We start from the raw sequence: 24,449 nt of genomic DNA on the forward strand, positions 1-24,449 counted from the left end.
TCCTAAACACGCTCCAGGTTACGGGTTCCTCAGAGGCGCCTGCTCCAACCGCTTCGTTTGGGGTGGCTGCTTTTGTGAAGGTAGCAACTAAACTTCTGTAGTTTCTTCTTTCCTCATACTGTCTTCTAGCAGCAGACCAGCTTAACAGTACAGCAAGTCAACACTGATTAAATTACTTATGCATTTAGTTAGTAAGACTTAAATTGAAGCTTTTATATAAGGGACTGAAACCAGAAGATTACAGCTAAAATTACCTTACTGTTTCTTCTGCCTGGGATTGCTAGGTTATCTTGCACCCCTAGGAATCTCTAATCTTAATCATCAGAACTAGGAGTTGCTGTTTGCATTACCACTGTTTAGCAAGCTCTGCCTTCAGTTTTTAGTACTGAAAGTCTGTCTGGGGCTCTGGTAGCCCCCCCCAACACAACCCCAGGGTATTCTGAACCTAAACAACCTCCTTAATTTTTTCCTTTCCTGTGTTCCATCCCTTATTCTCTAGTTTAATATTTAGGGTTGGGTTTTCCCCTTGATAGCACTAGGAATGCAGTATTGATGGATGACTTTGTGGGTTGAGGACACTGCTCTATGGAGACATACCCTATTCTTAAGTTCCACCTGATGAGATTTGGAGAAGTGAGTTCAGTAGCTGCCATTTGTGCTTCTCAGGATGTCAAGACCCCTTAGTACAGTAGAATTGTTTCCCCTTCATGTTTAGTCAGCCTGATAGTTGAATGGGATTGCTCAGTTTAGAGTTATTAATTCAACAGTATCAGACAAAGCTCCCATTGCTTTCTCTTAATTTCATGACTCGCTCTCTTGTAGAGACCACACAAGCTGTGTCTTACACAAGTATTGCTTATCTAGTTTCAGAAGGTGAGCCGCTCTCCCCCTCACCCCAATTTTTTCAGCTTGTAATTTCCAGAAGTTCCTGTATATTTTAAGTCATGTTGTATTTAATTATATGTAATTGTACAGAGATTAAGGTGTTTTAAATGTTTCACTGCTACATCTACAGCAGAACTGTAAAATTGTCAGTTTCCCTTATGCTGTTGAAATGAAGGAACAGAATTCTTTATTAAAGAATTGAATAGTTTGGGAGGCTGCAGGAATTGAAGTGGTAGTGTTTCCAATACATTGCTTTCCCTGGTGGGGAAGATTGCAGAGGGAGTGAGGCACGTAAAACTGTGGTAGCTCTTTTGGGGTAACAGAGGAAGGGGGCTTGAGCCTCAATTGTAGATGCAATGCAAGGCACAGCCCAGCACTTTCAGTGCCGTGGGCAGGAGGGAGGTGGGTAGATCTGACCAGATGCTTCTTTGCTGCATTTTCCTAGATCTGATGGTGTTGAATGAGGTTGAAAAAAAGCTTAAACAAATAGTGTCTCAGAATGCAGGGGGAGGGACTTCGTTTTCTATTTTGTAGTATGCAAACCAGCTGTAATGGCTGAAGGGGCCTGGACCTAACAAGTCTGGTTCCAGTTGGGTCTTGGGCCAATATTTCATGCACAGAATTTAAAGTTCAAGAAGTTGCTCCTGGTGTTAGGATGGTAGGAGTGGAGTGAGTGCTTTCTGCATTTCTGACGTGTGGTTAAGGGCAAATAGGCACTAATTATGCACCGTCCCAGTGTTTCTGTTGAAGGACAACTCAAGCCCTAAATATGAGCTGTTTAACTGTTTAAAGCCAGTTCTTCAAGGTTTTTTTGTTTTGAGAGTAAACATAAAGAGATTTTATACAGGCACTCAATAATTTATCACATCAATAATCAGAGTCAGACCTGATGTTTTACAAATAATTTTTTTTATCTTTGCTCTCAATCCTGTCAGTCCTCTTATATTATAAATTATTAAAGTAACTTTTTGATTCTTTGAAAGCCTATCTGCAAAGACAGTATTTTTCTTCTGCTTTGCAAATAGGGCATGATTTGTTCCTTATGATTTGTTTCGGTTTTTGATCAATAAAATATAATTAAACTTTTAAAGTGTGGCAAAGCCAGTACCTTTCAGATAGCTAAGCAGATGATAGCAGAATTTTCACTTCTTGAGACCTAAAAAGTTTTTAGTTACAAGGTTTAGGTGCTTTTATATTTGTAAAAAACAGTCTTGTGCTACTGATGCATATGCCAATATCAGAATAATATTGCTGAACTTTTTTCCCCTGAATGTTTTTGGAGCTTTTATCCAAGTTCTGACTTATAGTAACGCTGTTGCAATATCAAAAACTTTTAAATATAATATAGTTTATTTGTAACAAAATATCCCAACACACTTCTTTGCATGCTCACATACTGTAGATCTTTATTAAATTCTGATTGAACCAGGGTTTGCTATTAAAGCTTCCAGACATGTAATTAAGAATGAACATACAGGCAGACTTAATTGTGTTGTTCTATAATGCTTGGCAGATTCAAAATTTGCACTTTGAGGGTATTAATTTGTCCCTCATATTTCTCATGTAGGATAGTGTGACTCTTCAGTAGCATCTGATGCCTCTGAGGATGTGCTGTAACTGAGTTCTGCCACAAAGAATTGAAGTTTCCTTTCAATCAGTCATCAATTCTTGATGGTCTTGTACAGTTCTGATGTAATAGAGATCTGGCAAGAGCACTTGAATAAAGAGTATGACCTTATTTTTGTCTTTAAAACTATCAAAACTTGAATTCAACTGGAGAGATGGGTTAAAATTATAGCTTGGAGCATTGCTTTGCTCCAGCTCCTTTTTTGTTCTTAACCTTGATGATGTTTTTATCATAGCTCTAGGAAAAGTTCAAAAATTCAAAAATTACGTTGCTAAAATAATTTTAAAGACTTGGGGCACATACTTGTTAACCAAAATTTCTAAATTTAACAAATGTATTATTTAAAAGCAAGCAACTATTTTCAAATTCCACATATGATACTTTTGATCACAAGACTGCAAGTTAAGATTGCCACATCATCAAACTTAAAGCACATTGAGATGATCACCTAAAGATCAGAAAAGTTCAACTTTTTTAAAACAAAAGGGAAAGCACTCTGTTGATAGAAGTAAGGTTTGGTTTTTTTTTAATCTTAATTTTCTTTTTGGTTTCTGCATGTGTTTAAGTGTATATATTGTAAAGATCAGATGGTGCACTTAAGACCAGAATTCAGAATGCTAGGGCCTAAGTAAAAATACCTGTAGATGAAGCCCACTGTCCAACCACTTGGTTAGAAAGATGAATAATAACAAGGATTTTTGTGTTTTGTGATTCAGTTAACTGTGTTTAGTATTATAGAATATATATGTGTATACACATTTGTTAAAAGTATAAATCATATTTCTGTTCCCACATCATTATCACTCTAGGGAATCTTGAAAAGAGAAGAGAAGCCTTTTCCTATTAACACTGGGAAAAGTAATTAAGCAGACTAGAAGAATACATCAGGAATTTCCTATTTAGAGATAAGTGTTATTTTCCTTTGGCAGACAGGATTCCAGTATGCTTTTTATAATGAGAGTGGATGAAATTTTATACATTTCATTTTATGAAGTATATAAATGAGAGTGATCTCAGGAGGAGAAGGGGCAGTCAAGAAAAAAAAAAAACAAAAACAATACTAAGACTTTAATACAGAAACATACGAAAATTAGCAGTTGCCAGCCCTGTGCATAGATTGTTTCTATTTGGCATTTTTTCTGAGTGGCAGAAAGCAAAAAAAAGACAGGCTCTAAGCATTGGTATCACAACATCTTAGGTCAGTGATGTGAACAACTGTATATGAAGGTATAGCCAGGGTAGCATTTGCAAGTGTAGATGAAATTGGTAATTTTCCCACCCTTGCCCCAAGTACAATCCAAGTATTTAAGGAGCATGCCAAATCTTCATGCAGTATGTAGCTTTGGAATGGACCCTGCTTTTGACATCCCAAGCTAACAGGGTTTAACTAATGTAATTTAGAGCAGGGAAGACGTGATGATGCTCCCGCACATGATGAATCGTGTGGATGACAAGATGACTTTTCAAAAATCTTTTTGTAGTCTGGTTTCTTGATGCTAATTCATTTGGGGGGAAAATTGTATTCTTTTTCCCTTATCATATTTTCCAAAGAATTTTAGCCTTAAGTGATTGAATATTCCATTTGCCTTTCTTCTTTCCCTTCAGGTCACTTCTGAGTCGACTGATAAATCAGGAGCTAGATAGAGCCCCTCTGTGTGTCTTATTTGAGAGGGAAATGAACCCATTTTTTCCTTTCCTTTGCTCTTCTGCCTGGTTGGCTGCCAGTGAGCTCTCTGGCCCAGAGTGGCCAGGCTCAGGGTCTCTGACTCTGCCCAGCTGGCTTACTGGATAAATACGGACTGGGAGATGTGCCAGGGGATGATCCAAGATGGAGCAGAGATGTCAGAGTATTGTGCAGTAATCAGGAATATGGAAGGACATATGCAGGAGGACAGGGATCATTGAATCACTCAGGTTGGAAGATAACTTGAGTGGTCGTCTGGTCCAATCTCTTGCTCAAAGCTGGATCAACATTAAATTTAGACAGGGTTGTTTAGGGCATTAACTGGCCAAGTCTTAAAAGCTTGGGTGGTTGGAGAATCTACAACTTGTTTGTACAAAGTGTTCCATTATTTGTCTTCTTAAAAGAATTGTTCCCTATATGCAGTCAGAAACAGCTGTTTCAGTTTATGATTTATTTCTCATTCTTCTTCCAGGCAACCTTAATAAAGAGTCTGGCTCCATCTTCTCAATAAACTCTCCCTTAAGTCTTCTTACTCCAAGAAGAAGAACCCTCATGTTCCCCTCATGTAGGTCATGTGCTCCTATCCCATGACCATCTTGTTGACTTTTCCCCAGACTCAAGTTTTTTCAAGCTCTTCTTGTACTGGGTGACCCAAACACACAGGATTGTAGATGGGGGCTGAGGGAGGAGTAATTGCTTCCCTTGGTGAACCATAGAGTTAAAAGAAATATAAAGATTTTAGTTATAGGCTACCTGTGTTGAAATTAGTTAGAATAGGAAGGAATTCGGGCCCAGCTAGAGTTAATTAAAATAGTTAAGAGAGCTGGACCTGAAACGGTTTTCAAGATGCTAGGAATTGATTACTGTCCCACGCAGTGCCTGGCACCAATAAAACATGCACTTTCTAACTCTAAACTGTTAGAGAGTTTTTGTCTGTCTCAGTTGGATATCGATATTAGATCAATATTCATATTTTGGTAAACCATTGGTGGGTTGGTACCATTGTTTTACTGTAGCTACAACCCACTTGTCTTCGTTGGTGCCAGGGTGCAGTGCTGGATCCTGGATAATCTGCTGGCCTCCAGGCTTTCCCGTGCTTCCCGTCAGTGCTGCTGACCCTAGCCCATGTCGTTCCAGTGAGTCCATCCCAAGCACAGTGCTTTGCACTTGTCCTTCAAGAGTTCCATGAAGTTCCTCTTGTTTCACTCACCAGGTCCTTCCCCTCTGCACTGCTCAGGGTGGGGCCATCTGCAGACTTGGTGAGGGGGCTTGTTGTCTCACCCCTGAGGTCCCTGAAACAGCCATTAAAAAGAGTAAGTCCCAGAGCAGATTTCTGAGGGACTCCATGGCCTGCAGGTAGTTTTCTGGACTTGGGAATATCATGTTGAAGGATTTTAGAAGAAAGTTACTGGGATATTGCAGAGGCTGATGAAGGACAAGAATCTTAAGGCATCAGGTGTCTCAGAGAATGGTCCATTGATTATGGATTAATTTCTGAAGAGTTAAAGAGACAAGAAAAGTCCTATAATGGTTGACTTTACTTAGAATAAAATTCTTTAAGATTAGAAAGACCTTTATTGTGAAAAAAACCAAGATGGCAATGGTTCTGTTATAAAAGGAGCGTGTGTGTTTTCAGGGAAGTTGGGTAGCTATAGTTACCCTGAAATTGAAAGAACTGTAACAATTACACATTCACACCCTTACCTAGAATTCGGCAGAATTTTCCATCTCAAGCCTCTTTTCTGGATACTAGTTAATTAAATGTCCCTTCTTACTTGCATTTTATCTTTCAGACTAGGATTTTCTGATTGATGGCTTTGCTTACGCGTGTTTGCATAATAAAATGGTGCATGCTCAAATAGGCCTCGATATTGCTAGTCTGACTTGGAGGAATTGCTCCTTGCCTATAGGAATCATCCTCCTGACTTCAAGGACTTCATTTGCCTGGGTGGCAGTTGCAGCGTTGGGATTTAATGTGTGTGTCTGCTTCCCATTACATGTTCAGCTTTCAGCAACCTGAGCGCAGCACCAGCTCTATTACACAGGACAAATTGGGCACCAAGAAAGGTTTAATTTATTTTTTTCCCTATGATAAAGCAAAAATTAGTTAAAAAGCACATATGCATCTTGCTGAAGTCCTTAAGGTAACATGTAAGATACGGAGTCAGTGATTAAGTTAGTTTGAGGTAACGACTTCAAAGAATTCTTAACATGAACACCAGCGATAGCCGGAGTAGAGAACTGTGCTGGAGCGGCGCGGCCGGGGACCACAGTGGAGCTGTGGTCCAGCCATCACTGGAAGGGGCAGATCCAGGCGGGATGGGGGGCAGATCCCGGTGGAGTGGGAGCCAGGGGGGAAGGCAAGGAGCAGATCCCGGTGGAGCGGGAGCCAAGGGAAGGGAAGGAGCAGATCCCGGTGGAGCGGGAGCCAAGGGACGGGAAGGAGCAGATCCCGGTGGAGCGGGAGCCAAGGGAAGGGAAGGAGCAGATCCCGGTGGAGCGGGAGCCAGGGGAAGGGAAGGAGCAGATCCCGGTGGAGCGGGAGCCAGGGGAAGGGAAGGAGCAGATCCCGGTGGAGCGGGAGCCAAGGGAAGGGAAGGAGCAGATCCCGGTGGAGCGGGAGCCAGGGGAAGGGAAGGAGCAGATCCCGGTGGAGCGGGAGCCAAGGGAAGGGAAGGAGCAGATCCCGGTGGAGCGGGAGCCAGGGGACGGGAAGGAGCAGATCCCGGTGGAGCGGGAGCCAAGGGAAGGGAAGGAGCAGATCCCGGTGGAGCGGGAGCCAAGGGAAGGGAAGGAGCAGATCCCGGTGGAGCGGGAGCCAGGGGACGGGAAGGAGCAGATCCCGGTGGAGCGGGAGCCAAGGGACGGGAAGGAGCAGATCCCGGTGGAGCGGGAGCCAGGGGAAGGGAAGAAGGGAAGGGACGGGGCAGGTGCCGGTGCCCCCTGGAGGTGCGCACGGTGCCGCTCCCGGTGCCGCTCCCGGTGCCGCTCCCGGTGCCGCTCCCGGTGCCACCAGCGCCAGGACCCGGGCACGCGGCCCCGCCGCTCGCTTCTCCCACATCATCTTTTTAGACGTGGGATGGTTTCTCGCTCTCGAATTTAGCCAGGGAAAAGTAGGAACGCCTTGCAAAGCAAACACTTGCTCTTGTGCCTCCGAGGTCGTGTTTGTTCGGGGACCCCTACCCAGACGAGGATTCCTCTTGCAATTGGCTCTGCAAGAAGCACTTTTCAAAATAGTCACAAATTTCCTGTATTGTTTTGCATAACCTTTCATGTGTCCCAATCAAACCACTTTTAAAAGTCTCGTGCCCATTCAATGGAAAACTAACTCGGTGTATTTATTCTTCTGTGGTGGGTCAACACCAATGGTCCATACAAAATGCAACTCTCAGGTTTTTTCCTGTATAAAATACATATATTTCTGTGCGTGCACACAGGGAGTTTTCTATCCAGAAAACTGCCCTGCTGGGACCACATATGCCTTTGTAGGACTGTAATTTAAATTAGTACATGTGTTCATATACCTACAAGTTTGTATCCAATACTTTGTAATTATGAATGATGAATTTAGGAGTCCTTAAGTGTTACCCATATTATTTTTTTTCTGTAGCTTGGATGTTTTTGAAATATATAAATGCATTAGACTGTAGACTATTTGCTTTTCTTATAAACTCAGCATGAAGTATCAAGTGTCTAAATAACTATGGGACAAGGAGACAACTGGTGTTTCTGAACAACGCTTTTTAATATGACCTTATTTCTTTGCCTTCAATTAATAGTTTTTTTTTTTCCCCTAAAGAATTTCTATTATCAGTACTATGCCAGTGGTGTAGGCTAAAGGATGCAACAGAATGCTCTGGGCTGCAGCCTCACGTGCTTGACACTGAAATTCATCTGCATTAATGCTTCTGAAAATAGAGGAATTGTTTCTTGTGTAGAAAAACTGAGAACTCAGATTCTCATACTCTGATATGCCTTGGCTTAATATGTTCTTAAGTGCTTTCAAGTGTTAAAGAAATTCTCTGGTTTCTCTTTCAAACTTGCAGAGTCACACCCTCTTCAAGGGGTCATGAATGTGTCACCAAAGCCACATAAATACACTGTCATGGATTTTTCTATCCAGGAAAACACAGTTATGACATAAAGTCCTTTAGAGCTTTGTTTGTGTTTTGGGTTGGTTTCTTTTTTCTATGGGGGGGTAAGCTAATTCTGTTTTGTTTTGTTTTTTTTGCTTTAGCTAAAAAACTAGGAATTACTGATGTGCCAGCTGAGGTCGTTACTTTTATTTCCCATGCAACACAGAACAGATTAAGAACAGTGATAGAAAAAGTGACAGTGATAACCCAGCACCGAATGGAGTCATACAAAGTAAGTGTGCCCAGAAAGGGGTTTGCATTCTGGGGCCGGCAGTGCTCAGCACAGCAATGTTCTGGTTCATGCTGCAAAGCTTCCCTCAACTGCAGGTTTGTCTGCTCAGCAAATAGAGAGTGGTGGGATGGTAGATCTGCCTGCCAGCTTGTCTTCCTCCTCTCTGACAGAACTTGTGTGTAGAATTGTTTCTGTCTTTCTGTGGTAAAGTGTCTGGCATGAAGCATGTGCTAAGCTATTTCTGCTCGTGGACTGTGACTAAGACTTGGTTCTTAGTAGCTCCTTTCTTTGTCCAGGGTATCCATGAGTTGGATCAAAATTGCTTTGGTATTTAGGAATCTTTAGTAACTTTTCTGGATGTGAGAAATCTTAGTATTTTACAAAAATTGCCAATATATTCCCTAACAACTAAAGAATTCAACTGTAAATTCTTCACTGTAATTAAACATGGTTTTCTCTTTAAAAAGAACATTTAAAGGTAAAATGCTACTCTGATTCTTTTATTAGTGATTGTATTCCTGAAGAAGATTGAAACAATTTTGATATCTTAAACCAGGGGGAAATTTAAATAAGGTCTACAAACCAGTTTGAAATTCAAATGAATCAAACATTTTTATTGATATATTTGAAATGCCTTTTCCAGTAGAAGTAAGGTGCTTGTTAGATATTATAGTTGTTAAACTGGTGTCAAAGTAAGATGGCAATAGCTAGTTGTGTGTTGTCTAAGCTGTGTTTAGATTTCTTAAGCATATATATATATATATATATATACATTGAATAGCTCTGGTTTAGTTTGTTCCTTGGTTTTGTGGTGTACTTTTTTGTATTTCTGGAGTGGCAGTCTAGTCAAACAGCTCTGAACTGTGTCTTAGCCCACCTATTTCCCAAACCTGAGTCATGGTTGGACTAATTCTATGTGATATTTGCAAAAATGATCATCTCTGGGGTCTGTTACCATAATCAACATCATTGTGATAGAAAAATGGATTAAAAAATAAAGGCCACTCTTCCTGGTTATTACCTACACTTACATTTTTCATTGCAATTGATGTTTATATTCTACTGTATTGGATTAAAAGTGAAGTCTCCTTGTTTCTTTTCAGTATTCTTCATCAGGTTCAGAAGTGTTAAATCCCTCCTTCCCTCTGTCTAGGATGGTGTCTCAGATAAAAACAGTCTGCTTAGTCCATATTAAGCCAAAGAAGCATTTAAAATAATGTCTTAAAAGATCCTTAGGAGAAAAATAGTGTTGTCTCTGATTGAATGGTAGCATTGTGATTGTATTCCATATTTTTCTTGGTTAATGTTCTTCTTTGATTTCATAGCATTGTGGTCAGAAAGGAAAACACTAAGTAGATAAATGGGATGCAAGTAATGTAACTTATTTTTCTGACTGACATTCTGAGTGTTCTTCATGTGGCTCATGCCATAAACTCTTCTGGTTGTTGTGTACTAGGAAAACTTGCATGCTCTTAGTTGTTATAAGCTTCTATTTTGATGTAGTTAGAGGCTTATTTTCAACTGAATTTTTATCTTTAATGCTTTATAATGCTGCATCTTGAGAAAGTCTGTTATTAGTTCAAGGTTAGTACAAATGCAGGAATTACAGGTTATGAGCCTGGCTATAAAATACATCTAGGATTATTCAGTAATAAAGTCAAGCATTTTAGATGTTTTCCATCATTAAGTCTGTTGGTTTTATTTTTTTAACTCTCTGATGTATGTGTTGCTGGCAAATCAATCCTTGCTTTTTAAAATTTGCTTAGATATTAATTAAATCATCAGATTCTCACTTCATTATTAACCATAGGCTGGCTTCATTCCCGAGCCTAAAGAATAATAATTTTCTTTTTATTATTAGTACAATGGAAAGATTTTAATGTGTAACACCTAGAGTCTTTAAATGCATGCTCTTGATAAAACTGCCTGTTTTTCTAAAGGCCTGTCCCTGTTTTACAGGATGATGAATGGTACGAGCAAGCCACAGATGTCCGATCACAGCTGAAGTTCTTTGAGCAGTTGGAGCGTTTAGAAAAGCAAAGGAAAGATGAACAAGAGAGGGAAATCTTGCTGAAGGCTGCTAAGGTATCACTTTTACTGGTTTTTTAACTACTTAACAATCCATAGCCTTCAAACAATTATTTAATTTTGTGATACTTGTTTCTTAAGCACATCTTGTTTCTTAAAACAAGAAAGGTACTGGTGTTGTGATATCACACCTTGAACTTGGGAGTCGGGCTCTGATCTGCGCTGACTCCAGACCCACCTGCCTGGGATGCCTCTGTGTTTGCAACCTACAGCTCTGAATTTGATGAGTTCTTGGGACTATAGGAGACAGTGGCTAGCACTCCCAAAATAATTCTGTGAAATAATTTTTACAATTGCCTTTGGAATTTAATGGATGCCAAGGGTTTCTGTGCCAGTGGAGAATCATGGCCTACACATCTCGTTTTTAAATGAATTCAGTAAATTCTGATGGATTTTTTTGAGGCTTTTTAATTCTTAACTTTTTAGACTTAGTTTTTAAACAGTTTTGTTCATTTGTTCATCTTCATTTAAATGTGTTCCATTCGCTTCTCCATAACTGCATTATTTGATTGATTCGTGCCTGTCTTCAGTTAACTGTCAGTACTTCAGGACTTATTCCTTTCTAACTTTAATTCCAGAGACTGAGTGTTCATATGTGCAACAGAACAAACTCAGATAATATTGTCTCAAGAGCACATAGGTACAGATAAATCTCCTGCTTGTGACTGTAAATTTAATTATATATATCATATCTAATTGCAAATAAGTTTATCCCTTAGTTATCCCATTTTTAATTGCATTTGAATCTTCATTATTTATTGTATATTCTGAAGAGATTACACAGAACAACTCAATGTTCTGTTGTAACACAGCCTCCTGATTTTATGCCATTAATGTTCACAATTTGAGAGATTTTTAAATAAAAAAACCAAAACCTAGCCTTGCTTATTTAGAAATCTATTTCTCAATTAAGCTACTTTAATCTGTCCTGTTTGTACTCTTAATTTATAATTGTTCACATTGTTAAATATTCCACAAATTTTTACACAACATAGATACTCTTTAAATGTTTTGATGAACACATGTTTGCTGTTTTCATTCTTGATTCTTATATATTAAAAATAAAGAAATGCTTATTTATTTTTTTATCCTGTTTTCTGCATTCAGTGACTACATCTTGGTGAATCATTTTCTGTCTATCCTGCTGCTCATTAGTTATGTTGGTTGTTTCTTAAATGGACACTGAGAAAAATGCGGTAGCTTATAGTCCTTAGTTCAGAAATGCTTTCCCTGACCACACAAAGGCTTATGCAGGCTGATCTGAGATTGGGTTAGAGGACCTCCTGGTGTTCCTTCCAACCTGAATTCCTTCATGAATTGATATTCTGTGGTTCGGGCAGGGTTTTTTTGTTGCTGTTTTAGTCTTGGATATTATAAAGTCCTGTGAAGTCTAAATATAGGAAATAAATACATGGTCATCAAGTTTGATTCCTACAGATTACAGAAAGAGCAAATTAAAGAATTCTGCAACAAAGAAAGGTAAAAGAATCCCCTAACTGATTTGAAGAAATAACCTTATGTATAAATCAGCTTCATAACCAGGAGACAGCTAGGAAGAAATACATGGTATACTAAAAAAATATATGAAGGTGAAAATTAAATGAAGGTGTTAAAAGTCCAAAACCAGACCACAGAGTAGCCATGGAAGAGCAGTGCTGATTTATCAGTGTTAATGTTTAGAGAGAGAAGTTGAAGACACTGTGGACCCCTTGGGAGGTGCTTATGCAATGTGATTTAAGTGTAAATGCCAGTTTGGAAGTGAACTTCCTTTGTTCAGCTGGTGCTCCCCAGTCTGTTCTGATGGATGGATGGATGACCTATTGCAAGGCTTACATAGGAGGTGGTTTGGCAAAATATGATCAGATTACAATTTTTTATTCTATGCAATAGATTTTACATTATTTGTTGAGTTTTTTTATTCTGAATTCCTATGTACTAATTCCTTACCCAGGATTTTGGTTTTCTCTGGTTTTTTTATGAATGAGCCTTGTTGTCTAAGGAGATCTCAGTCCTTGTGGGAAGGATGCAGTAATTGTAATGACACAGTAATTAAATAGACACAGTTAAAATCTGTCCCAGCTGCCTGGTGAAGTGGTACCCATCAGTACCCACTTCATGTCTGTCTGTGGCCTTGGTGATATTTGTGTCTGCAGAGGGGAAGATGCTTAAACTTTCTCTGGAGACTCAAATATCCACCATGCAAAGGTGTTTTTCCCTGAGTCATGGCACCTTTGTCACCTTGACAATGTTGTCTTTAAAACATAAAAATCTTTGGGGTTTAAAGTGAAATTTCTCTTTCTCTTTTCCCTGCTACAGATGCTTAAATCTAGAAATCATACTTATATTTATTTATAACTGCAACTTCCTAATGTGCCTTTTAGAGAAACAGCGTGATCTTTTATCCTGGAAGTGTTTTGACATGTTATTGTGCAGCATGTTTTTAACATTACTGAGCAGAACTATTGTAGTGAAAGTTTCAAAGCTTGCTGCTAGTGGTGCCTCATCTACTGTCTCGTATGGAAGAGCATAAACAGGTTGAACTTGCACAGTGAAAATTCTTTTTTAATTACTTTGGAGCCTTGTTAACAGCCAAAGTCCAGGTTTTGACGAAGAATAAGATCGTGAAGGAAATGTTTTGGGCATTGAAGCAGATGGTGTTAAATAATCTACTTAATAACAGGATAATCAATGGAGAAGGTAATGAAAAATGAAGGAATAGGTTGAAATCAAAGGGGGAGGCAGCATGAGCCTTCGGGAAGCCTTGAAACTGATTTGGTAATTTAGCATTACAGTTCAGTAAGGGGTTAAAAAAAAAAAAAGTAAATGATAGCCAACAAAAGTGTCAGGCATGCAGGTTTTTGTTGTTCTGGGTGGTGGGTGGGTTTCTTTAGGAGGAGAAATGACAATATTTGACCCAAGTGTTCTGGTTGATCTGCAATCATAATTTCAGTTGTTACATCAGGAGATGATTGCAAAATTTGTAAGCACTCAGATGGGCTTGGTTTGGCTTCAGGAAATGTTTTTGGGAGAAGAAACGACAAATTAGATGAGAAGGTAGAAGGAAAAAAAGAAGGAAAAAAAATACAATTTTTGGCATTCTTAGAAAAGTCACTGAAGTTAAAATTAGCTGTGAAGCTACATGAGTGTCTTTGAAAGAAAGGAGCAGTGTTACTTAGCTTGTTAAATGAGAGAATGTTACAAAATCTTATGTCCCAAACCTGGGAAATACTTGAGAAATAGAAACTTCATATCACAAGCTTAGGAGCATTGTGACAGATGTTCTCATTCCAGTGAGATATTTTGGGAGAAGACAAACTTGAAAGGAAGAACCATGCTATTCTATAGTGGCAATGCAACATACAATTTCTTTTACATAAAAAATCTAAAAATTGAAACTACTACTGCGCTGTTTCAGGAGCCAGAATGACCTCCTGCACCTCAGGGATCCTGCATCATGTTCCACAGCATTCCAGAACTTTCCACACCATTTCAGAATATTCCACAACATTCCAAAATGTTCCACAACATTCCCATACCAGCCTTGAACATGTGGCCCAAAGCATTTCTCTAATTTACTTTCTAGTAATTATTTTTATTATAGAAGTGTTTAAAGGCATATTGGTCCCCAAATTGTGAGATCCAGTCACCTCCTGCTGCTGGAAGAGCTCCTGTCTCAAACACCCAGAAAAATGTGATTTGTCAAAAGGGGAAGCTGTACAGGGAGGGACTGAGCTGCCTTGGTTGTCACTGATTTTGGGTTTTCTTCCTGACATGAGCATCACAGGTGGGAAAAAAAAAGGCACAAGGAGGGACTATCTTGTGTGTAAACACGTATGTAGAGCATAATCTCTTTAAAAGAAATACTTGGGGGAGTCAACTCTTGGCCCTGGTTTGTTTTGCCAGTAAGAGCCACTGGCTGTTGTTGCCAAGTGTGTGCAGAACCAGACATCCTCTGCATCGGCCTTTGGGGATGGTACAGGCAGTACTGAGGAGAGCTAAGGAGAGTCTTAAGGCTGCAGAAAGGTCAAAAGTCAGACTAAAATCACTGGAGGAATTTACCTTTACAGTTGACATGGTGTGTCTCATGTGGAGTTTCTAAAAAAAAAAAGACGACCCAACAAAAAAACAAACCCAAACCCAACAAAGCAGTGGTCTTATTATAGTAAATCTGTGTTCTTGCTGCTTTCATAGCTATTTCCAAAACCTGGAAAATGCAGGTGGTGTCTGTCAAGTTGAATGAAGTTCTGATTCTGGGCTAATAATGGAAATATTTCTGGCAGCAGCAGGAGTAGGAGGTTGTAGCTGATTTGTTGTTGTTTTGTTGGTTTTATTTTTGAATTGTTTTTAGAGAGAGTGGTGACAGTAAAGAGTTACAGTTTGGAGTTGTCCTGGCTCTCAGAAAATGAACGAATCATACTTCTATGGTATAATCTATGATAAAGTGGATCACATTAAAATTAGTGTGTTAATTGATTTGCTCTAATTGGCTGAATGCATGTGTATTTTATTATAAAATAAATGCTGAAATTTAATTTCCAATATATGCATTCAATTAGTCTGTTATTTTGAGTGTTATGTATTAGTAGCACAAGTCTTTCAAGTTCTGGGATCCTAAGTACAACTATTGCAAAAGTAAGATGTGTTCTGTAAAAGGAAAATTCACATAAGTAAATGGAAAATTACGTTTAGACTTGTTTGTAAAGTTAATTAGCATTTATGGATGATAGTGATTTTTATAGTACTATAGGCTGAAGGGCTTTTTTATTGGAGAGATCATTGAAATTTGGTGCTGTAGATTTCCTTCCACACGTGTGCTGTGATGACTTGAAGGGGCTGCTCCCTGAGTCCGAGATGAGTTCAGCTGTCATTCCAATTAAATCCTTTCCCTTTCTTCTGAGAGCAGTGAATTCAGTGCAGCCTCCTGTCTGCATGTGCACTTGGAACTCACTTCTGATGAGAGGAGAGCAAAATGGGAATTACTGTGTTGAGATAATTTTCTGAATTTTTAGACATTTGTTACTGCCATTTTAATGATTTTAATATAAATCATTTTTCAGACCTGCGCTTTTGCATTCCACCTCACCATGATCGTAACACTGAGCAGCGTTTTACCCTCAGCTATGATGCTTTTAACTTTCACTTTTTATTAACAAAGCTAATGTGAAAGCAAAGTGTTTCATGTTGCCAATTTAATTTCTTTAATTAAAAGTGAAAGTTATAAGCTGGTACAGCCGTGGGTGAAGTTCTAATGTCATCAATGGGGAAAAATAGGTTTAAAATTGAAACTGTTGGCACAGCAGTGGCTCTCAATAGTACAGCACCTGCAGTTGTGACTCCTTATTTAATGAAAAAAAATGAATTGGAGGCATTAAAGACCCCGAGTGTTTATATTGGTAAGGGGCAGTAGTGCCTTAGCTGGGGTCAGATGTAGCTAAATGCAGGAGAGACCCTGTGAGATATTTCCCAACACTGGTGTAACAAGCCAAGACTTCAAAATCCTTACAAATCCAAACAGAAAACTTCTTTTTGTTAGTGGATCAAAAATTTAGTACCAGTGCAACTTTGACGTTAATAATCAAGTAAAGTATTGAATGATTATGATAATGAAACACAACAGAAGTATTATTAGTCTGTCCATCTGCACAGATGCAGAGTATGCTCCAATTTTAAAAAAATGGTGCCTGTATTTAAGTATTATGTGGATTATAAATATCCTTATAAGTTTTAAGATACTCTTGCTTTCTAATTTCAGACAATTCTATGAGATCTGAAATACCCTTAAAACTGCACTGTTCCATGTGTAATTAGATGTCTCTTTTTGTGGCCTCCTGCCTTAACACAAGCCAGGGGAAGAGCTGAGGTTTGGAACATTAGGGAGTTTGCTGACATGTAAATGAAGCCCCTTATTTCTGTTGTTTTGAATACACACATTTAACATATGCTGCTTTTCATACTTTGGAAGTCCAATATTTCCATAGACCTAATGTGATCTATGCAGTTTTCAGTTTCCAGATAAAGAGCTCTCTAACACAAAGCACTTTAGTTCTCCACAATTAAAATCTGTCTGGTCTAATAAAAATACCTGGTGTTTGGGAGAGATGTTAACAAACCTGGTTTGCTGAATATGTTCTCAGTAGGAGACAGTATTTAATGCATTTAGAAGTATGTTATCTGCTTAGGATCAGTCCTGGGTTTCTTTAAAATGACTATGGGAAGCTTGCTTGCTTCTAAAGGTGTTTATTCATCAACAGGAAAATCCATTACATAAATGCAGCCTGCTTTATTTACAGATCTAGACATGATGAACAGGGAGTGGAAGGCAAAGGAATTGTGATAAACTCCTTCAAAGTATTTGATTTGGTGGGTTCTCTGATTAGTGGGTGTTCTCAAAGCTTTAGAGGAAGGAGACACTGGTGCATTAAAAGATTTCGGAAAAGCATGTTTCACAAAACAGGTGAAGTGCTGCATATTAAGATTTGGATGTTAGAAAGGAGAAAGGAAGAGAAAACACAAAATATGAATTAACTTGAAGAAAAAAGTTAAACTGCAATTTAAAAAAGCTAGGAATGATTAGTCAGGAGCTTGACAAAAGTAAGTGTAAAATACTAAAATGATTGCTTGGTGATGGTGACATGTTGATGCCTTGATGGGTGATGTAGAAAAGCACTACAAGAGCTGCTCAGCAGCAAAATTGTGCAAACTCTTCAGAGGAAGGGAAAGATGTTCACGTGTGGAATGGAGTGTAAAGGGAATCCAGTGACATTTCTAAAGCTTATTTAGGCACCTCTCTTAAGCTTGACATTTGCATTTGCTTATATTTGCTTTAATCTGTGTTGCATGAGCATTGGTGAAGCCTTTTATAATTATATTAGATCATGAAGTGAAGAACTAATGAAATAGTTGATGTTTATACTTGTCCTTTAATACATTTTAGCCTCCATATGCTGCTGATTTTCTTTCTGAAGTTTACTGACATGGTAATCAACAGGAAAGTATTTTAGTCTTAAAAGTCTGCTTTTAAAAAAATCTGTTAAAATTTATCTGAACTCAAAACGAAATTAAATTCCTTAATTTTTTTAGTAGTAATGATACATCCAGTGTAAAGTTGGAATTCTGCTTGTTTGAAACAAGAACTAGCCTGGATTCTTTGGAAAGGCTATTTGGCATGGACTCAAGCAATAACTACAAAATCATTGCATTATTCTAAATGTTAAAGTAGTTCTATCTTCACCTTCAACCTGGGTTATATATGGAACTTCACCTGGTATTTTAGATCTTCATTTTTGAAACAAGGTTACTGTATTTGATATCGTTCAGGAGCTGAGTACCTGTTTTTACCTCTTCAATCCTTTTTATCATTTATTTATTGTGATCAAGCTGGAGGTTTACACAGAGCAGATGATTTGCTTTTGCATGTTGCAATTATCCTGAACTCCAGATCTACTTTAATTTGGTCAGTTGAGGGGGGGAGAAAAAGCCTCAACTTTTAAATGTGTTACTTTACTCTGTAGCACTTTCAGAGTTTTTCCTTCACTTCTGGAGCCCAGGAAATTTCAATGTTACTTTGCATCTGTTGCTTTAATTTTTCTTACAATGTCCCCAAACACAGTGTACATCTGCTATGTTTTCCAGCATTCTATCATTTCCTTGTAGAAAGTTAGTAACAATATTAGAAGTCTCAGCTGGATTCTCCTAGGACACTCTGCTTTCTCCTAAAGCTGACGTGCTTTTAACTTGTACTTTGCATTTGGCAAATGTTTCAGCTTCATACAGTAGTATAACAATACTTTGTGTTTCTGTACTGCTTTCACTGTGAGATTCATAAGGCAATAGAAGTTCATTGTACATTTATAAATTTATCATCAAAACCCGTGAAAGGGCTAAATATGCTTTTCTGTGTATAATTCTGGAGGAGGTGAGGCTCCAATGATTGAACTGTCACTGCAAAATGGCAGCAAGGACCTTGTTCAGCTCAGTTCATAAATACTGACCTGAGCCCATCTCCTAGAAAAGCAGGTTTTGTTAGTTTGGTTTTTAACCTAATAGGTGTAAATATAATCAAGTTCTTAGTAATTGCTGTGCTGATTAGAAACCCAGCTCTCTGGCAGATCCACATATTTCATGAAATACCTTTTTGTCCTTTGAACATTAACTAGGTCAGATTATCTACATGTTTCTTTTTGTCTGACCACAGCAGTTAGAAGGAACTTCAGCCTGTGTTAAGGTGGAATTTTTTCCTTGGCTGGCACAACTACAACACAAGAGCCTGATTTGGTCTTTGGCTATCTCAGATTTTGATTTGTCATTCCTTTGCTGCAGACACTGTCCTGTCCAACAACCTCTTATGCCAACAGACACAAAAGCACTTGTAGTTGGTGTTGGAAGGTGAAGCTGATGTGCACAGTGGAAGAGTTAAGCACATCTAAAAATCTCGTTGTTTGATGTCACCATGTGTTATCAGCACTGTTTTCTATGTGTGCTATAGTAGCTGAAAAAACCCAATCCCAGTTCAGAAAAAACCAACCAAACCCACAAAAAACTCACAAAAACTAACAGGAGAAAAGATAGGGAATTCTGTGCCATTGGTGCCCTGTCTGCCAAATCACAGCCAAGGCACTCTCCAGGCCCTTTTAAGTGTAAGCCCTTAAAACCTGACTTTGGTTTTCTTAACGGATTTTTGGCTTCTGACCAGAATATGGTGTGAAAAATTTAAACACCAGAAAAGAATCTGAGAATATGTAAGTTTGCAAACTAACATTCTTTCTAGTTTCAGGTCTGCCTTCAGCATAGCAATAACCAGAGAATGGATAGATAGGAGAGGGCACAGGTATTCCTTTAGGAGTTGTGTAAGTGGTATCACTTTAAATCTCAAAGAAATACTGAAGTAGAACTACTTCATCTCTCAGGTGTCAGGAACAACAGTTTTCCACAGGTGTCACAAGTTTTATTGCAGCTTCTTACAACTTTTTATGCAACCTTTGCTGAATGCTGACCTATCACATGTTTGTAAAAGTATAATGTGTGTTTATCTACCTCTTGGGTTTTGAATTCCATCAGTCTGAAAATGTGTAGTGAGCACAGATATAAAGATTTACCTTTTGGGAGGGCAACTTTACAATGGTTTTCTCCACGTTCTCTACCAAGAGCTAAATACAAGCTTAGTTGCAAACAGTAAATTTTAAGATATGTGACTGTAAGGACATAAATTAAAAATTTAAGATAACTGAAAGGGTGTCACTTCTGCTCTTGGATGCTTGAATTTGTTTGTATTAAATAATTGAAATTTAAACCTGTATGGAAACTTTCACATTGACAAAAACATGATTGGGTTGGTTTTTTTGGTTTTGTTTTGTTTTTTAATTCGAATGTAGACTACATCTCATTTACAACTGAACTTTTAACAGTCTTTTGGGTGGGGCTCATGGGTTTGAAATTGCACTTCTATCGATTTAAGTGTCCCATGTTTGATACCTTGTATCCTGTTCCTATTTCTTTGCTATTTTTTAACTTACTGCAACAGATGAGGGGTTCTTAAACCATCTGTTAACCTTTTCTCCCCATTTTTTTTTAACATGTAGAGTCGCTCAAGGCAAGAAGACCCAGAGCAAGCTAGACTGAAACAAAAAGCAAAGGAGGTAAGCAGAGCTAGAGATCATTACACTTGACATTTCAAGGCTTGAACATATTAATTTTTTATGCCTTGCTACTTGTATATCGTTAATAAAAATCTGACTAAAAACTTTTTAGGATGTATTTGTTGCTTTGCCTTTGATCTTAATGTTTGCAAACTAATACATTAATACATGTGAAGCCTAAGGAGATTTTATAAGAGAATATTTCCATACATTACATTTTCATTTCCATTTTAGGTAGCTGTAGCTTTTGTTGGGTTGTTGATGACAGCAGCTCTAGATTTTGGTGGAAAATGTATGCCTTTGTCTTTTTGTGAAATGTTGCTTTCTTAGAAATGTGCTACTTAACAATTTTGTTCTGGTAACATTCTTTCAAGTAATGTAATTGCCAATCATTTTCTCTCCCCTGTGATTCAGTGGACTATTTATTCATTTGTCTAAATTACAATCATCTAAAAAATTTCAAATAATTTCCAATGAAGTTGTGATATGTTACTCTAAGAGTACCTTAATTTGCTATAAATGAGTGACTGTCCTTTGCTTAAGGCATCTCATGGTTTAGGATTGGGTTGCAATTTAAATCAGTTAGAAAGATTAAAATATCCATCAGTTGAAAGCAATTTCAGCAAAATGATGCCATTCCTTTCAGGCAGCTTGTTTGGATATACACATTAGCGGGTAATAATTATGCACTGGAAGGTAAGATGTACAGAAAAATGTATAGAGCAAGTTCTTTTGTATTGACCTGTTCTTCCTGTTTCGTTTCCCTCTTGGCAGTATTCTGTAGTCCCGTTAGCTACACAGACTTTATATATATATAACAGTCAAAAAAATCCAAATACATGGATGAGTTTTGTCTTCATTTCATTATGTGATTATGTAGTAAGACTTGATGATATGAGTTCTTGTAAACATTAGACCAGGCCTTAGTGTTTCCAGAGTTGGATTTGTCAAGCAAGCATTGAAATGAAATAGAGTAATCAAGTTATTTGGCAGGAAAAGAGGCAGGATTTTAATAGTACTTGGGTTTTGTATGTAGCCAGTGTATGCAAAGGAAGAATCCAGATTTTTGAGAGTAATTGATGGCGGGCAGAAAGGGCTGTTGAGCTGAGAACTGAAGCTGCTGTGCTGCTGGAAGTGAACAGAGCTGGGGTTAAATGCCTTGCTGCTGCATCAGTGCTGGCTTTCCTGGGGATTCTTTCTCGGCCATTGGAAACCTGAGGACGTGAAAGTAAAAGACAGGGATAGCAAACCCCCACTTTCCAGCAGTCAGAGCGAGACGGATGTTCTTTGCTAGCAGCGAGGCAGCCTGGCGCTGCCGCAGGGCCGCGGTGCGGCTGCGGGCCGGCGCTGCCTGGGCGCGGGGCTGCCGCGGGCCGCGCCCTCCCTGCGAGCCGGGCAGCGCTGAGCGCGGAGCGCATCCTCCGCTGGGCAGCCAGCACACGTGGGCAGAGCGCACTGGGGTGAGACTGCACGGCTGCCTTTGTCTGCGGCGGTGCCGAAGGAGCTCCTCAGCCTGAGTGCTGCACCCTCTGCTCTTGGGTGCCCTGCCTGCCCTCCCAGCCGGCTCAGGAAAGTGCATCACTTGCTGGCACCACGCCTCTCTCTGAAGTTGAATTTCATTCTACGTGTTTGGAACCATAAGAAATGTCTCTGGTTTTAGTAATCAGGGTTCTAAAGCTCTAAAGGCTTTAACTTAAAATATTGAAATTTAGTTAGTAAAAACATTTTCTTTTGCAAAGGGGAGTGTGGCGTGGTACTGACAAGATGATGTTTTATTATTGTTGGTATTTTTTTCTGTGTTGGATACTGGATATATGCTGATGTCTCAAATGATATTGGCACTGCCAAAATAAAAAAATAACCCATTTTATAGTACAACAGGTTGGTTAGAAAAACTGTCTTTGGCATGACTTTGTCATCTGAAATTAAAAGTTTTGAATCAATACCAAAAAAAAAGTAAAAAATTTCAAAACTTCACTGCCAGCTGGGCTACTCTTAATATGCTTATCACCCATAGCTCAGAGAGAAAGTGTGTTTCTTCTAGGTTTTGTATAAACTGATGAATAAAAAATACTGTCAGCTTCAATAATGAGCTGGATTTGAAGCTGTGATTCCTTGATTTCTGTCTTGAATATTGCCTGAAGACCTTTGTTGCAGTGATATTCTTGTGGCCTATAGTAAAGTGGCCATTAGGTAGTGTTTTAAAAAGCACAAAGACGGCACCTAAGAAACCTGCAGCTCTTCTAGCTTGTATTACTTGTTTAATGATGTGATTGTCAGATAGCTTGTTTTTTCATCCCAGCAAAACAGCTGATAATATTATTATGTTCTGAAAATACTTGTTTCAGACTTCAATCAGTTTGAACAGTGATACTACTGACAAAAGTCAGAGGGAGAAAGTGAAGTACCAAAAGAAGTCATTCAAAGTCTTAAAGAAAGTCTTCTAAATCTTTCCTTAAAAGGAAAGAACTATTCAAAACATTGAAAGAACTCTAGAAAGTGCTGTCTTGGAATGCAAAAAATGGTACCAGTACAAGGATAATAGGATGAAGAGGAAAGAAAGAAGACTAGAAAAGGGTATTTGTTCCAAAACATTCTCCTTTAGGGATATTTTGAAGACTTCATTCTGTAATGCTCTGTTTTCCCTCCTAATTAAGAAGAAAAAAAGATTAGCTCAATTTCTTTCACAGAACGTTTACCAGTAGAAAGTTTGCTTCTTTCTTCTTAGTGTCATGAAGACAATGTAAGTGGAATCCTTTGAACACATTTTAAAATTATTTGGTTAGGTGAAGATAATGTTTTTTCTCTGTAATTCCATCTTGATCCATTTATTAGCCAGTCTTCAAACCACTCTGTGTATTGCTTAAACCAAATTGGCATAAATCAAGTTTAAACTGCATTTAAATACTTACCCAAACAAAGGGAAGGGTGATCTACGTGGTCTTATTGCAGAGACAGGTTTCATTCACACCCAGACTAGCACAGTTTTAGTTAAGTCAGTGCAAACCCACTCTGATTTCAGTGTGAGTCACTTATTTTGCTCTTGTGTTAACCTGTTTCAAATGGACTTGAGTGAAAGCAGTAGCAGAATATGCCTGTGGAGGATTATATTGCTCAAAACTCTCCATTTGCTTTCACACTTCTAAGTTGGGGCAGCCTTTTTTCAGTGGGCAGCATATGATTGTTTCAATGGTAAGTCTATTTAATAAGCTACTGAAAAACGTTTTCCATTGAGACTATTTCAGGGAAAAATTATGTTTTTCAGCTATTACTTATTGCATTGCTTTGCAACATAAATTCTGAAATGTTTGACTTGGTACAAATTAATGTGAGAAATAGCATCATTTGTGAGCAGTGTCTGTTTTGTTGGAAATTATATAACTTTCCTACTTGTTTTTTCTAATTAATGGTTTGAATTAACTTTTTAATTATTTTTTGTAATTAATAATAAGCAGGGAATACCCTGCATAAGTAGGGTATCATAAGGAGTGGAGTTTTCCATTTTAGCTAACACATAGTTAAATTTTTTCAGACTGCTGTTTTAGTGATTAGAAAATCAATGAAACTATAAGTTTTACTAAACTAACTGTGATAAGCTTCAGTGAACAAAGCATGACTAAAGCTTTTAAAATCAAGTTTTAGGAAATGCACTGATTTATGTAGTCTGGAAGTCACAAATGTAAGTTAAAGAAATTATGAGTTCTCTAATTTCCATTAAAAGGCTTCATTAAATAGAGCATAAAACAGGCCATATAACTGATAGCAGGAATAGATCAAGATTAGGAATATCTGAGTCAACACCCAGGAATTAATAGTAGAAATGGTGTAAGGAAAGGCAGGCAAGGTAAGATCCTCAACATCCTTTCTGTCAGGGATATTCTACAGATCGGGGTCTGTTGCCTAAAAAATGTTTTAATTTAAAAGTTAAGTAGCTGAGCTTCATCCTGAAAGATGAACTGGGTTCAAATTTTTTGTCTCATCATGAACCAAGAATATTGCATAATAATGAAAACTTAAACCAGACACCATAAATGTCTGGGCATGTATCCAGGCCCTAGATCAGGTTAGATAACACTCAGTGGAATCTGTTCTCAGGTGTGCTCATCAGCCATGAAAGGGAAGTCTCCCACCTGTTGATACTCATACCAGCAGCCTTGGGAAG

The 24,449-nt window shown here is 38.4% G+C and overlaps 1 protein-coding gene across 2 annotated transcripts in view; it reads left to right on the forward strand.

Moving 5' to 3' along the window:
• Window positions 1-24,449, forward strand: part of LOC138117124 (transcription initiation factor TFIID subunit 4-like) — a 161,173-nt gene that overhangs the window by 56,622 nt on the left and 80,102 nt on the right. For both annotated transcript variants that reach the window (XM_069027157.1, XM_069027158.1), the window contains exons 11-13: window positions 8,434-8,564; window positions 10,524-10,649; window positions 20,231-20,287. In XM_069027157.1, coding sequence (XP_068883258.1) covers window positions 8,434-8,564; window positions 10,524-10,649; window positions 20,231-20,287 — 314 coding nt within the window. The remainder of the gene's footprint in view (window positions 1-8,433; window positions 8,565-10,523; window positions 10,650-20,230; window positions 20,288-24,449) is intronic.

The sequence above is a fragment of the Aphelocoma coerulescens genome, chromosome 11, assembly GCF_041296385.1.
Source record: "Aphelocoma coerulescens isolate FSJ_1873_10779 chromosome 11, UR_Acoe_1.0, whole genome shotgun sequence".
NCBI lineage: Eukaryota > Metazoa > Chordata > Aves > Passeriformes > Corvidae > Aphelocoma > Aphelocoma coerulescens.